This window comes from Mobula hypostoma, chromosome 6, assembly GCF_963921235.1.
Source record: "Mobula hypostoma chromosome 6, sMobHyp1.1, whole genome shotgun sequence".
NCBI lineage: Eukaryota > Metazoa > Chordata > Chondrichthyes > Myliobatiformes > Myliobatidae > Mobula > Mobula hypostoma.
The window spans coordinates 38,341,884-38,358,672 of record NC_086102.1 but is presented as its reverse complement, the minus strand read 5'-3'; the positions used below and the strand labels follow the sequence as shown (position 1 = coordinate 38,358,672).

The 16,789-nt window shown below is 40.4% G+C and overlaps 1 protein-coding gene across 1 annotated transcript in view; it reads left to right on the top strand.

Annotated features, from left to right (window-relative positions):
- LOC134347777 (transmembrane protease serine 7-like) overlaps positions 1-16,789 on the top strand; it is a 138,359-nt gene that overhangs the window by 24,532 nt on the left and 97,038 nt on the right. The window contains exons 8-11 of the mRNA XM_063050182.1: positions 1,773-1,885; positions 7,063-7,169; positions 10,198-10,334; positions 14,799-14,906. Coding sequence (XP_062906252.1) covers positions 1,773-1,885; positions 7,063-7,169; positions 10,198-10,334; positions 14,799-14,906 — 465 coding nt within the window. The remainder of the gene's footprint in view (positions 1-1,772; positions 1,886-7,062; positions 7,170-10,197; positions 10,335-14,798; positions 14,907-16,789) is intronic.

Genomic DNA, 16,789 nt, shown 5'->3' with positions numbered 1-16,789 from the left:
GTCTCATATAAAGTACAAGAACTGCAAATACTCAGCAACTTGGGGAATAATATTGAAGCTTAATAAAAGTGTTGTGGATTGTAAATATGCAAACAATTACTTATGGAATTTTCCCCCTCCTTTAAGCTGTTGGCTTGCTGTGCATTTATCATGAGGTTAATATTCACCACAATGCCAAAGTTGCACAGGACAGGAAATTCAGAATATTTTCTTCAAAAGATTCAAAGTACTTTTACTTTCAACATATGACCCTGAGATTCGTTCCCCACAGACCGCCATGAAAATTACTTCAGACAGAGGGTGGTTAATCTGTGGGATTTGTTGCCACGAGTGGCTGTAGAGGCCAAGTCATTCGGTGCATTTAAGGCAGAGATAAGATAGGTTCTTGATTAGCCAGGGCATCAAAGGGTATGGGGAGAAGGCAGGGGAGTGGGGATGACTGGAAGAACTGGATCAGCCCATGATTGAATGGTGAAGCAGACTTGATGGGCCAAATGGCCAACTTCTGCTCCTATATTTTATGGTCTTATGGAAACAAAGAAAACCATGGAACTCATTCAAAGAAAAACATCAACACCTTCCCATGCACAAAAAAAAGTCAAATTGTGCAAACGGTAACAAAAAACATGAATGTAAAACCCAGAATATAAAACACAAAATTGAAAGAGTCCAGGCATATTCAGTTCAGCTCAGTGTTCATTATTTGCAGGTCACCCCGATTCAAAATCGCCCAAATAGCAACAAAGGAGCAACCAGAAAGCAGAATCACATTGTAACATGAATTATGGAGTCCAATCCACAAACCACATTGATTAAACCTTGTCCAAGACCCACGACTCCAGCACCATCCTCCGACAGCATCGAGGGAGAGGGAGAGACCATCCGAACGCGGGACTTTCCTCCGGGTGCAGCAAGTTAGAGGGAGAGAGAGAGACTGTCACACTGAGACACCTTCCTCTGGCAGAAACGAACAAGAGGCTGGGAGACGGTGCTCAGCATTTCCTCATTTTCCACACTCACCTCTGAGATTTCGATCTTCCTCAGTGCTTTAATCAGTGCGATTGACAAGAAATGGAATCGATCATGGGCTCCAGGCTTCCTGGCCTTGAGGCCAGGAATAAAAATTAGTTCATACAAAATGGTTTCAGCAGACGTGGTTTGGAACCAAATTAGCTCACTAACAATTTGAAAAAGCTGGATGAAAAGAAGTGAACCAGAAGTCCCTACAAAGGACAGTGAGAACAGCTGAGAGGCTCACTGGGGTCTCCTACCATCTGTCGGGACATTTATCAGGAGCGCTGTGTATGCAGAGGGGCCCTTGGTATTATTAAGGATCCCACCCATCCAACCAGCATCCTCTTTGACTTCCTACCATCAGGCAGGAAACTACGATGCATAAAAGCATGAACGGTCAGGATGGGAAAAAGTTTCTTCCCCCAGGCCATTAGGCTTCTGATCTCCCTATATCATTATATTCAAAGTGTCTCTGGTTAATCTGTTCCATAACCTACAATATTTAATATTAATGCATTTCAGTTTGTTATTTATGTGTGATTCATCTGTAGATTTTATCCTTAAGTTATCGTTTGTTATGTGTACTACTGTGCCTTACACGCAGGTTCAGAGAAATGTTGTCTCGTTATATATTTATATATATGTATATAGTTAAATGACAATAAACTTGCCATGACTTGACTTGAATATGAACAGCTGAAGAAGTGTTTTAAAAAGTTTAAGCAATGAAATTAATTATTTTATTTGCCTTTGCTTAGAATTAAAAAGCACTATACTGTCAAAAGATGGAACAAGATTGGAGGGAAACATAACCAGCCCATATTATCCAAGTTATTACCCTCGAAAATGTAGCTCTACATGGATATTTAAGGTAACATTTGATTTTGTTTTGACAAAGTATTGTTGTTAATTCAGTACATCATTAACTTATCCTTTCAAATTCATGCAGGTGAACAAATATAGAATACTAGAACTACATCAAACTATATTTTTTAACCATTTTGAAATATTTTGTATTGAAACTAAAGCAATTGTTTTAAGGCAAGTTAAGTATATAGAGCAATTTGACCTTAGAACTCGTGTTTAAACAGTAATTATACAAGAACATTATAATAGTCAGAGATCTACAAGTTGTAAGTAGCTTAACTTGTGTCAATGAGTCTCAGACACATCATAAGACTGAAACAACACCTGTCACAATTGTCACAAAGGTACTCAAAAGTTTGAAGATCCTGTAACCTAAAACAAATAATTAACATTTTGTATTTACAAGGAAATCTGTAGATGCTGGAAATTCAAGCAACACACACAAAATGTTGGTGGAACACAGCAGGCCAGACAGCATCTACAGGAAGAAGTACAGTTGACATCTCAGCCCGAAACGTCGACTGTACTTCTTCCTAAAGATGCTGCCTTGCCTGCTGCGTTCCACCAGCATTTTGTGAACATTTTGTATTTGGTCTTTTAATTGTTTTCTTTCATCTGTCTCATTTTTATTATTTTGATGTTATTTTAAGTCTTTGTAAGTGTCATCTATTCCTGGTAATATTTCTATGAATGCCTCTGAAATGCATATTTCCATTCACTTTCCCAGTTCTTTCTGATATTGAGAAATATTGAGAGGATTTATTCATATGCAGAAATGAGAGAAACTGAGAAACTAGAACAGGCAAAACCAGTCAAAATCTCGATAACATCTTAAGACTGCTGATACTGATAATTTGATAAAAAAGAAGGCTGGCATAGAACAATTTTCATGAGCTCACTTTCCCAAAGCATGTTTTGATTAGGGAAATTTTGGAGGTGATATTGATAAATAAAGAAAGTGGGATGATGAAAGTTTTGAGGAGATGTCTGAGGTAGGTTTTTTACATGGAAAGCAATGGGTGTCTGGAACAGACTACCCAGGGTGGAAGTAAAAGCCGATACAATAGGGATATTTAAGAAGCTCTTAGGTAGGCATATGGATAGAAGAAAAATGGAGGGTTATGGGCTGCATAGGAGGGAAAAGTTAGATTAACTGTGGAATCGTTTTATACAGGTCGGTACCCCATTGTGAGTCAAAACCCAGACTGTGCTTTACCGTTCTATGCTTTAGTTCTATTGACTGTCAGATCGGTAAGTTATCAGCATTAAGATGTATCATCAGAAGACTTGAGAAAGAGATTAGAAGATATATTTTTATTCAGAACACTGTTTGGACTTGCAGAGCACAATGTGAAAAGGTGCTGGAAAGACAATATTTCTTTACATAACTGTTGAAAGGTAAATGCTCCCACAAGAGAACAAACTTAAAAGGACATCAAGGAAATTGGATCTTATAAAACAGATCTTTCAGAGAGTTAATCCTGTCCATTTGGGCAAATGGTGTCCTTCCAATTGGGACACAGATGAAAAGACAGGACGCTTATTAGCATGGAGCCAGCTTCTGAGGAAAATGGATTTTAAAACTGAAAACTGACACAGTTGTAAGTTAATTGTGATCATGTTGTCTGACAGGGAACGTGGAGGAGGGTAGCTGCTTGAAGGTATTTGTTTGAACTGTAATTGCTGAAGATGTGTGTTGTGTAATGATCTGAAGGTGATAAGAGAGCTTAAGGTTATGGAACCCTCAGGGAACAGTGTTCATAATATGATTGAGTTCACATTGAAATTTGAGAGGGGAAAAAATAAAATCCAATGTGTCGGTATTTCAGTGGAATAAAGGAAATTACAATGGCATGAGGGGGAGCTGGCTGAAGTTGACTGGAAAGGGACATTTGCAGGAAGGACAGTGGAGCAGCAATAGCTGGAGTTTCTGTGAAAAATGAGGGATGTGCAACACAGATATATTCCAAATAAGAGGAAATTTTCAAAGGGGAGAAGGACACTACCATGGCTGACAAGTGAAGTCAGAGCCCAAGTAAAAGCAAAAGAGGGAGCATACAAGGAAGCCAGAGCTAGTGGAAAGATAAAGGATTGGGGAGCTTTTAAAAACTTGCAGAAGGAAACTAAGAAGGTCATTGGGAAGGAAAAGATGAATTATGAAAGGAAGCTGGTGACTAATATCAAAGAAGAAATTAGAACTTTTTTAAGTATATAAAGGGTAAAAGAGAGCTGAGGGTACATATTGGACCAATAGAAAATGACGCTGGAGATATTGTAATGAAAGATGCAGAGATGGAAGAGGAGCTGAATGCGTATTTTGCATCAGTCTTCACAGTGGAAGACGTCTGCAGTACGCTGGACATTCAGGAGTGTCAGGGAAGTGAAGTTTGTGCAGTGAAAATTACAACTGAGAAGGTGCTCAGGAAGCTTAGTCGTCTGAGGGTGGATAAATCTCCTGGACCTGATGGAATGCACCCTTGGGTTCTGAAGGAAGTAGCTGGAGAGATTGCAGAGGAATTAACGATGATCTTTCAAGAATTGATAGATTCTGGCATTGTACTGGATGAATGGAAAATTGCAAATGTCACTCCGCTATTTAAGAAGGGTGGGAGGTAGCAGAAGGGAAACTACAGACCTGTTAGCCTGACAGCAGTGGTTGGGAAGTTGTGGGAATCAATTGTTAGGGATGAGATTACGGAATACCTGGAAGAACATGACAAGACAGGCCAAAGCCAGCATGGTTTCCTGAAAGGAAAACCCTGCCTGACAAACCTACTGCAATTCTTTGGGGAAATTACAAGCAGGGTAGACAAAGGAGATGTAGTAGATGTGGTGTACTTGGATTTTCAGAAGGCTTTTGACAAGGTGCCACATATGAGGCTACTTAGCAAGATAAGAGCCCATGGAATTACAGGGGAGTTATTAGCATTGTCTGGTGGGCAGAAAACAAAGAGTGGGAATAAAGGGATCCTATTCTCGCTGGCTGCTGGTTGCCAGTGGAGTTCCACAGGGTCGGTGTTGGGACTGCTGCTCTTTACGATGTATGCCAATGACTTGAACTATGGTATTAATGGATTTGTGGTTAAATTTGCCAATGATCCAAAGATAGGTGGAGGAGCGAGTAGTGTTGAGGAAACAGAGAGCCTTAGATAGTTTAGGGGAATGGGCAAAGAAGTGGCAAATGAAATACAACGTTGGAAAATGTATGGTCATGCGCTTTGGTGGAAGAAATAAACAGACAGACTATTATTTAGATGGGAAGAGAATTCAAAATGCAGAGATGCAAAGGACTTGGGAGTCCTTGTGCAGGATACCCTAAAGGTTAACCTCCAGGTTGAGTCAGTTGTGAAGAAGGCAAATGCAATGTTGGCATTCATTTCTAGAGGTATGGAATATAAGAGCAGGGATGTGATGTTGACGCTCTATAAGGCACTCGTAAGACCACACTTGGAGTATTGTGTGCAGTTTTGGCCTCCTTATTTTAGAAAGGATATACAGTCTGCCCTCCATATCCGCAGGTTCCACATCAGCAGATTCAACCAACCGCAGAGCAGGATCGAAAAAAAAACGGAAGTTCTCTGTCCAGCACTCATTGTTTGAGCATTGTTCGCCTCGCGTCTCGTTCGTTCGCTACTTGTGTTGTGAGCGAGAGGAAGGAGTTTAGAGCTAGTAAGGGATGGTTGGCTCGCTATGTAAAGCACTACAGCCTGAAGAACTTAAAGATCACGGGAGAATTGGCATTGGCTGATGCCGAGGCAGCATCAGCGTTCCCAGAAGAGCTACGATCATTGCATCTGTACTGAACATGTACAGACTATTTTTTCTCGTCATTATTCCCTAAACAATACTCCCACTAACTTAGGGTTCTCTCCCTCGAGACTGACGACAGTTTGTTGCGGCTGCATTATGCTTAAACTGCCAAAGTTTATTTATCACTTCTACCGGCTGAGGGGTATATGGGAACTACTCTAAAGTTCTCACATCCATTGTACTATTTAACTATTTATGGTTCTATTACTATTTATTACTTATGGTGCAACTGTAACAAAATCCAATTTTCCCCGGGATCAATAAAGTATGACTATGACTATAACAACTATTTACATAGCATTTACATTGTATTAGTTATTATAAGTAATCTAGAGGTGATTTAAAGTATACGGGAGGATGTGTGTAGGTTATATGCAAATACTACGCCATTTTATATATGGGACTTGAGCATACGCGGGGGGTCCCAGAACCAAACCCCTGCGGATACGGAGGGCCGACTGTACTGACATTGGAGAGGGTTCAGAGAAGATTCATGAGAGTGACTCCAGGAATGAAAATGACGTTACCATATGAGGAACGTCTGGCAGCTCTTAGGCTGTATTCCCTGGAGTTCAGCAGAATGAGTGGGGATCTCATTGAAACATTCCAAATATTAAAAGGCCTGAACAGATTAGATATGGCAAAGTTATTTCCCATGGTAGGGGATTCTAGGGCAAGAGGGCACAACTTCAGGATTGAAGGATGTTCATTTAGAACTGAGATGCAGAGAAATTACTTTAGTTAGAGGGTGGTAAATCTGTGGAATTTGTTGCCACGAGTGGCTGTGGAGGCCAAGTCATTGGGTGTATTTAAGGCAGAGATAGATAGGTTTCTGATTAGCCAGGGCATCAAAGGGTATGGAGAGAAGGCAGGGGAATGAGGATGACTGGAAGAATTAGATCAGCCCATGATTGAATGGTGGAGCAGACTCAATGGGCTGAATGGCCTATTTCTGCTCCTGTCTCTTATGGTCTTAGGTTTTTTGTTGTAGTTTGATCGATCAGCTGCCATGTAATTGACCAAAAGTTTACTATATGAATTTATTGTTGTAAGAACAAATAGCTAGGTATTATTTGTTATCAAGTTCACGGTGGAAAATGTCCTATCTTTCATTCACTGAAATGAGATTAATAGTCAAGTAACTAATCCAGTCATGGTATTTTGTACCCTCAAGTGTCGTCATTGTAACATCTCAGTTTTGACCTGCTATCCACTACATTTCAAATAATTGACCATATATTACCCCACACGCCCTGAATTTATGCATGCAGTATTCAAGAGAAAAGGCAGAATGAAGAAAATAATAAATGAAAAATAACTTGGCAAATCTTTAAAAAACTGCTTTCATGAATATTATCTTGTGTTTATCAGACTTCTGCACCATCTTTTGGGTTAGCATTGAAATTTCACAACTACACCTTGAAGGAAAAGGGAATTGAAGGATGTGATCATGGCTGGTGGAAAATTAATGAAAAAATGTAAGCATTTTTCATTATTATTTCTATTGCATTTGCGTAAAAGAGTAAGCAAGTGAATTTTTATTTGCATTGTTCTGCAGTTACTTCAATGATAGCATAATATAAACCATGAGAGGCTTTAAGAAATATGTTATCATGAAATCAAAGCAATTTATGGCTTTGAAAAAAGTAACTTGGCCCTTCATGCCTATATTGGTCAAAAAAGAGCTTTTCAAACTAATCGCATATCGCCTCTCCCATTTGTAGTCTTGTAGTTTGCAGCTATTCAGGTCCTTTTGAAATGTGATAAGGAATTCTGCTTTCAGATATTGAGTACAACATGCTTATTGTCCTTTAGGTGAAAACACCCCCCTTCTAATCCTTCAACGTTAATTCCAAGCCCTCTGAGTTTCTGATTTCTCTGCCGAGGGAAATAGATCCATTCCTTCCATCTCAGGTTTTCATATTTCCTATAGATCTGCGGGAATCTGTCCTCAGGCTCCTCTACTACAATAAAATAATCCCAGTCCAGCCAATTCAAATATCTAGCCATAACGCCATTCCTCTAAACCACATTCTTTACTTTTTAGAGCATTCTCACACGCTTCTTGCAACGTGGGTGACAAGAACTGTTGTAGCTTGGTTCAATGTACAGTTTTAACAAGTTCTCTCTGTTCCTAAATAAACTGACATAACCAGTAAAGTATCCTACAAACTACCTTGATTATCTTATCCATCTGTCCTGCAGTTGACGTGTATTGCAAGATTACCACGTATCTCCGCAATTCTGTGTTCTACCACATATTATGTATTCCCTTGCCTAGTTTACCCTCACCAATGAATTGGTTGCATGTCTCCACACAGAACATAAAACACAGAACAGTACACCACAGGAACAGGCCCCTTGACCCACAATGTTGTACCGAATCAATTAAGCCTATGACACCGAATGAAGCTAATTACTTCTGCCAGCACAATGACAATATCCCTGCATTCTCTGCATATTCATAAACTTACCTGAGGGGCTCTTAAATGTCTCTATCATACTTCCCTCCACCACTAGCCTTCAGCAGCACATTCTAGGTACCAACCAATCTCTGTGTTTTTTGAAAAAAAGCTTTCCCTGCATATTTCCGTTCAACTATTCTCTCTCACTTTAAATACATGGCCTTTAGTATTAGACATTTCATCCCTGTGGTGGGGGGGGGTGGGGGGGATAGCACCTGTCTACTCTATCTATGCCTATCATAATTTTAATCTCCTTTTAGCCTCCACCTGAGAAAACAAATCCAGCATTTTGTCATAACACACAAAATGCTGGAGCAGCTCAGCAGGTCTGGCAGCATTTCTGGAGAGGAATAAACAGTTTTTTGGGCCGAGAATGGAAAGGAAGGGGGAAGAAGCCAGAATAAGAATGTGGGGGTGGAGAGGGGGGAGGAGTACCAGCTGACAGGTGATAGATGAAGCCAGGTAAAGGGGGTAGATGTGGATAGGGGAGGGGGATGAAGTAAGAAGCTGGGAGGTGATTGGTGGAAAAGGCAGAGGGCTGAAAAAGAAGGAATGTGATAGGAGAGGAGAGTAGATCATATGAGAAAGGGAAGGAGGAGGCACACCAAAGGGAGGTGAAGAGAAGAAAAGGAGTAAGGGGGAGCCAAAATTGAATATGGAAAAAGAGAAAAGGGAACGGGGGAGAAATTACTGGAAACTATAAAAAATGATGTTCATGCTTCATTCCATCTACTTTACTGATACCCTTCATTACTTTAAATGCCTGAAATATCTCACAAAACTTTCTATGTCAGAACAATCTCAACTTCTTCAATCTATCCACTAGTGTTAAAGTCCCTAATAACTGAAACTACTGTAGTAAATCTCTTTTGCATCCTCAATGTGCTGCCCAAATTAATTGCATTGCCCTTCTTTATAAAACCCCCAAACAGTGCTGAGAAAAATGAAAGGTATTCAAATTTTTGTTTTATTCATTTGAGGGATGTGGGTTTTGCATGCTGAGCCAGTATTCAATTGTTCATCTGGAAACGTCCTTGTGAGTGTGGTGGTGAGCTACTGCCTTGATCTGCCTGAGGGGAGGGTGTATCCACAATGCTGCTATGGAGGAAGTTCCACAATTTGATGCACAATGGTAGAGGAACAGCAATATATTTCCAAGTCTGGCTGGTGACGAGGCCACACTTGGAGTACTGTGTGTGGCTCTGGAGGGATATGGAAACTTTGGAGGTGTGTAAGAGTTCCCCAGGGTGCTGCCTGGATTAGAGGGTATTAGCTTTAAGGTGATGTTGGGCAAACGTGAACTGTTTCCTGTGGAACAGTAGTCAATAAAACAATGAGAGTCAGAATCTTTTTCCTCAGGGCAAGAATGTCAAATATTCGGCAGCACAGCTTTAAGGTGAGAGGGGGAAGTTTAAAGGAGAAGTTCAAGGTGGGTATTTTACTTAGAGAGTGGTAGGTGTCTGGAATATGCAGCCAAGGTGGTGAAAGAAGAACAATAGTGATATTTAAGAGACTTTTAGATAGGCACATGAACATCGAGAGAATGGAGGGATATGAATCATGTGAGGCCGATTGGTTAAATGTGGCTTCATATTTGCATGGCCCTGTTCTTGCGCTGCACTGTTCCCTGTCCTATGTGTGGTTTGGAGAATGACTCCTAGGTTCCCATTCTGTTTTCTTCTTACAATAGTGTGTATTGTAGATGGTAAAAACTGCAGCCACTCTGCACTGGTGGAAAAGCAAGTGAACAGTTGGGAGTGAAACGAGATGTCTATTGAGAGGGCTCCAAAGCCCTGTGTGGTGTCAACATCTTTAGTGTTGTTGAAGCTCCACTCATCCAGGCAAATGGAGAGTATTCCTTCACACTCCAGACCTGGGCGTAATGAATGGTGGAGAGGCTTTGGGGAGCTAGGAGGTGAGTTACTCTGCCAATGAAAACATGTTTTACTCTGTCTAAGATCCAACACCTATGTTAAATAGAACATTGAGAATGCTGGTGTGTTCATTGTTGGGGTAACTACAAAATATGCTTTTCATCCAGGTACTGCGGCTATCAAATAGACCATCAGACAGTATTCCACGTAACTAATTTCCTGGTTAGTATCACATTCCAGTGCAGTGGAAAACAATCAAGCAAGGCATTTCTGGCAGAGTACAGCAGCTACAACATCAGCCAACGTAAGAATATTCTTATTCACTGACTAACTATACTTGTACACTGTGGAATAGCTGCCTTCTTACTGTCTCAAATAATTAAAAAAAACTTTTTTAAAAAAGTGAGTGCCTACGAATATAACTGCATGTTTTTTTTGCTTAGGAATGAGGTGATGGGATCAGCTGACTGTGTTCTATTCAAAGAGAAATGTGCTGTTTGAACCTGGGTTTTTAAAAATTTGAGATTTATCTTTATCAGTCTCATGTAATGCTCTATTTTTTGAAAAAACAAGCAAAAATCTGCAGATGCTGGAAATCCAATGAACACACACAAAATGCTGGAGGAACTCAGTAGGCCAGGCAGCATCTATGGAGAAGATTACAGTTGATGTTTCAGGCCGAGACTCTTCATCAGGATTGGAGAAAAGAAGATGAGGAATCAGAGTAAGAAGGTGGGGGGAGAGTGTGGCAGATAATGGCCTGGGGCTCCTCAATGGGGTTGTGTTCAAGGGATAAGTAAGCAGAGGTGCCTGACAGTTGTCACCGGGCCTCAGCAAGGTCGAAGTCGGTCCACCAGACTATTACAGCATCTCCCCCCCACCCCCCACCTGTGGCTTTGATGGTGAGGTTAGGATTAGTGCAGAGGGAGCGGGGGGCAGTGTGTTCCGAAGGAGTGAGGTTGGAATTGAAGAGAGGATTGGTGAAGTCGAGACAGTTGATGTCCCATTGGCAGTTAACGATGAAAAGATCCAGAGCAGGCAGAAGACCACAGCAGCAGGACATTGTCTCCCACACCACCACTGACATTATTAACGCTGGGTTTCACCCATTCACTACCACCAACCTCATAGTTCATGAACATTGATTTCCTGAACTTCTGGCAATGACCCCCCACCCCCTCTCCTTCACCATACCCCATTCCCATTTCCCTCTCTCACCTTCTCTCCTTACCTGTCCTTCACCTCCCTCTGGTGCTCCTCCCCTTTCTTTCTTCCACCAATCAACTTCCTTGCTCTTTATTTCACACCCCCACCCTCCAGTTTCACCTGTCACCTTGTGTTTCTTCCTCCCCTCCCCTATCTTCTTTCTCTGACCCATCTTTTCTCCTGACGTAGGGTCTCAGCCTGAAACATCGTCTGTACTCTTTTCCGTAGTTGCTGCCTGGCCTGCTGAGTTCCTTCAGCATTTTGTGTGTGTTGCTCGATTTTTTAACTTCACCACAGAGAACAACGTATTATTGGGTATCTTTTAGGTTTGTTTTCTGTTTGGAGTTGCAATGCTATGTATTGTTAACTCTTGAATTATCATGAATGGAATGAAAAAGAAATGCCAGAGGATAAAGAAATAGAAATGATAGTTGCAGTATGTCAGCATTGGAGATTTTGTTTTAAATACACACAAAATGCTGGAGGAACTCAGCAGGTCAGGCAGCATCTACGGAAATGAATAAACAGTTGATATTTTGGGCCAGGGCCCTTCATCAGAACTGGAAAGGAAGGGAGAAAGTGCCAGAATAAGAAGGTGGGGCTGGGAGGGGGAAGGGAAGGAGGACAAGCAAGAAGGTGATAGCTGAAGCCAGGTGGGTGGGGGAGGGGTATGAAATAAGAAGCTGGGATGTGATAGGTGGAAAAGATAAAGGGCTGGAGAAGGAGGAATCTGATAGGAGAGGAGAGTGGACTGTAGGAAATAAGGGAAGGAGGAGAGGCACCAGTTGGATGTGGCAGGCATGTAAGGAGAAGTGTTAAGAGCCCAGTGTAGGGAATTGAAGAAAGGGGAAGGGAAAAATGATTGAAAATTGAAGAAATTGATATTCATACCATCATAAACAGAATATGAGGTCTTGCTCCTCCATCCTGAGATTGGCCTCATCATGGCAGAAGAGGAGGCCATAGACCGAAATGTCAGAATGGAAATGGCCATAGGAATTAAAATTGCTGGTGCTGGGAAATTCCCCTTTTTGTGAATGGAGCGGAAGTGCTCGACACAGTGGTACCCCAGTCTATGTCGGATCTCACCAATGTAGGTGAGACTGCATCAGGAGCTCTGGAGTAAATGATCCCAATAGATTTCCAGGTGACCACCTGAGTTCCTCCAGCATCTTGTGCATGTTGCTCTGGGTTTCCAGCATCTGCAGAAACTTTTATTCTTTTTTCAAAAAATACCTGAGATCTGATCTGCAGTGGCAAGATGTGTCCAAAAACTGACCATAAGGGAGGATATAACTAAAGATCACATTCTTGGGGGATTGTCTAGTGAGGCTATTTGGGTAGAACTTAGATACAAGTAGGGTAGGGTCACTCTAACAGGGTTGCATTATAGACCCTCCCAATAGTCAAGACTACGTGATGAACAGGTGTGTAGAGAAATTACTCCTGTTGTAGTTAAGCCTAGGCCTTGTGGAATTTGTGAAATGTGCACAGGAAAATTTTTTGAGTCAATCTATAGAGGGCCCACTCAGGAAGCTGTAACTGGATCTCCTCCTAATGAATGAGGCATGGTAAGTAAGTGAAGTAGCAGTCAGGAGCACGAAGTTAAAGAGCATCATTCTATTAGTTTGAAGATAGTGATGGAAAAGGATAGGATAGGTCCACAGGTTAGTGTACTGAGTGGGAGCAGGGCTGACTCTGGGTGAATTAGGCAGGATCTAGCAGAAGTGGACTGGGTGAGCCTGTTTGAAGGGAAAGGAATGACTAGCAAGTAGGAGGGTTATAAGAGTGCAATATCAGGTATCCAGGAGCAGCATGTTCTTGTTAGGGTGAAGGGTAAATTGGTGAATTTAGGGAACCTTGGTTAATGAGAGATATTGAGGCTCTGATCAAGAAAAAAATGGAATGATACATTGGGTTTAGGAGGTTAGGATTGAGCAAATCCCTTGATGACTACAAAAACATTAAGAATAAACTGAAGAGGGAAATTAGGAGGACAAAGAGAGGGTATGAAATGGGTGTGGCAAGTAAGATTAAGGAAAATCCCAAGAGCTTCTATAGTTATATTAAATAGAGTAAAAGGGTGGCTAAGGAGGAAGCAGATCAGCAGGGCCACCAGAGGAAGTGGTTGAGCTAGGTACAATAGTATCATTTCAGATGCACTCGGATAGATACATGAAGGAGCGTAGAGGGATATGGGCTGAACGTATTATGAAATTGAGACTAGCTGGGTGGAGACTATGGCCAACATCGACTCATGGGCTGAAGGGCCTGTACCCATGATGTATGGCTTCATGACTCTATGGCATCACATGATATGATATTATCTCTGACTTCTGACGAAAGGTCATCGACTTGAAACATTATCTCATATCTCTCTCTCCATATATGCTGCCTGTATCCAGCACTTTTTTGTTTTTCTGGTAAAAAAAAGACAAAGACAGACATGAACAGACTCCAGGAACGAAGGAACAGATTTTGCCCAAGCCTCTTCTGTGAGTGCATCTTCAATGCTTTCAATAGCATTTTGAACAGTGGTGTTTGGAAACCATTTTTTTCAGGCCTAATTGTGCTTCAGTGGATCCAATTTAGAAAGTAGTAGTTTTAGGTCCTTTTCCAGAGAATTAGATACTGGAGCACTGAGGTGTGCCACAGAATTGGAGGTGCTTCTTTCAGAGTTGTTGTTTAAGATGCTATCTCTGCCCTCTGAGACCAGATGGCATTATCTTGAAGCTAAGTTATTCGCATTGTTGCACCAACAGTTATTTTGGTCTTTTTCACATTGATGTTGGTGGTGCTGTGTGCAAATTGTCACATGGAGATTTCGTATCGAAAGTAAAGTGTTGACTGAGACAGTGAGAGGTGTCCTGTAACTTCGTGCACAGTTTGATACTGGGTGGAACTGTTTCTTTTAGGTTATTTAGCGTACCCTATCTTGCATATAGGCTCAAGGTGCTTGCTTGTTTCAGGTGAGGTGAGTACAGCAGCTGGCAAGAAACAAACAAGAATACAGTAATAATTATTGTAAAATTCTTCTATCTGTTTTATGTTTGCATAGAAAGGGGTGGGGTTAAAATCTTCCCTTTAAAATCTCCTTATTGAAAGCAATAGGCTGGCATTGCTGTAACTGATAGCTTGCTTGTGTTTTGTAGACTGAATGACACCATTATGCCTAATCGAGTGAAATGCCCAGAATTTGCCTTGCAAACTTTTTTGTTTGTATATAATAACAGAATAAGAAGTTCAAAACTGAACAAAATGATTGCAACAAAACTTCATTTTACTATTGCAAGGATTAACCGGGATCTGTCTGAAGTATAGTTCATTACTTGAAAGTTATGACTATTTGTTTCTGGTGGGAATACCATAGAGAATTGCATGCATTTTCTGAAATGAGTAATTTCGCTTGGTTGGATACGTATAAGATCTGACTTTGATGGCAAAGTTACCTTATATGTATGGTAGAGTTTTAATGACTTTGTTTCTTTCATTTATTTCCTAAAGGACAATGTTAACATTGTGCAGATTAAATGAGCTCAATTGTCATTTTTTTTTTCTGAAGCCTGTCCCAATGGATATTATGTCTGCCCCACTGGTCTATGCATCCGACAGTCTCAACGTTGTGATGGATCAGATGACTGCTTTGATGAAAGTGATGAAGTATTTTGTTGTAGGTACCTCCAAAGCATGTTTTGCCTTAAAGGTGCATGAACTTCATGAAATGATAACTTTATGAGTGAGTACTGAATAGATGGAAAATGCAGTAGTTTGCAGTTTACATCTGTTGACTCCCGTGGACAGATTTCTGATTTGTGATGTTGTCACACTAAGTTCTCTACAGGGAGAATTAAACTTTAAAATGTTCATGTGTGCCATTATCACACAATGAAATTAAACAAGTATATTATACCACACATTAGCAGAAGCTACGTGACCTTCATTATATTTAGGCAAGGATAGATGAATGCTTAAATAACATCTAAAAGTTGTTGACTAATTTACACGACACCACAGTTAATAGCATCCTACTATTTGTGACTATCATTGATTAATTTTGAGACTCATGAACCTACTGTCTTTGTACAGCAGGTATAAACTAAACTGAGCAAAGATGCGTAAGAATATTTTAATGATATAAATAAATGCTAGTTATTCCTGATCCTATACGCTAATGTTAAAAATTAAATATCGCAGAAATACAGTCTCATTTCTAAAAAGTATTATTTTCTGGAGCAGTTACAAATATTTTTAACTTGACTTTCTTCCTGTATTCTTTTCTACCTGTTCTTCCTTTCCTTCTATTTTCTGCGACTGATTTCACTTTGGATTCATATACAGTGGATTCCGGTTAATTGGGCCATCGGTTAATCGGGCCATTGGTTAATCGAGACAGCCATTTATTTTGAATAACTCTTAAAGAGCACGAACTAAATTGAGAAAATAGCCAGGATTTCCTTTGTTTATTTGGGACCCCTTTCTGCTTAATTGGGACAGGAAAGTGTATTTGTGTGGTCGTTTGACACTATACCGTGCTTAAGGCAGTTATTTTTAAATAGCATCAGTTGTGTGTGTTTGTGTTCAAAAAGCAGTGATTTTTGTCACTGATAGTTGGTGAGAAATAAACAGGAAGACAATTTGGAACTGTTTTGCTCATCACAGTTTCAAGCGTTCAGGCTTGGAGGTATCAGAAACAGCTGGGAGTGAAAGTGAAAGAATTTCACTACTTCAACAAGTAAGGAATTAAGAAGGTATCGACAATCACCTTGAATGTTACAATGAAAATGAAGATTTAGAGGATGCAATCATCTAGCATTGTTTGAAGGCAGTCCATTATCTGCACTCGATGTCTGCTCCGATTTTGTTCATTTACAGTCAATCAAAAGAACCAAGGCAGACGAATTCCTCCATTGATAACTATTAGGAACTTGGATACGGTTTTATAGTTCTAAGATGTTCTGTATTTAATTTAAATATATAAATTGTTACTCAGTTAAACAGTCTTTGTTTATACCTTTTACCTGTTTCCATGAAACTTTGGTTAATTGGGGCAGCCATTTAATGGGGTCAAAATTTACTGGTCCTTCAGATACTTTATACTTTATACTTCATTGTCGCCAAACAATGGTACTAGAACGTACAATCATCACAGCGATATTTGATTCTGTGCTTCCCACTCCCTGGATTACAAATATTAAATTTCAAAAATATTAAAAATATTAAAAATGGTCCTAATGTGCCCCAGTTAAAGGGAATCCACTGTCCTCTAATTACTTCTATTTTTAATGTTATGGCTATTCAATCTAATTTGACTAAGTTGAGATGGAGTTGCTTTTACCAGGAATCTTGTTTCCTTTAATGTGAACTTATCAATCGATAACATAGGGACTTAAAGAGCACAAAATACTTGAAACTCAGATGTCCGTCTGCAGGTCTAAATAATGGCTGAGACCAGTAGATCGATTGAGTCATGAGTCATCACATCTTGGTGATTGTAAGTAGATGCAGTTCATAGGACAAATTGATCTGAATCTGTGCCATGCAAAATTAGGCCAA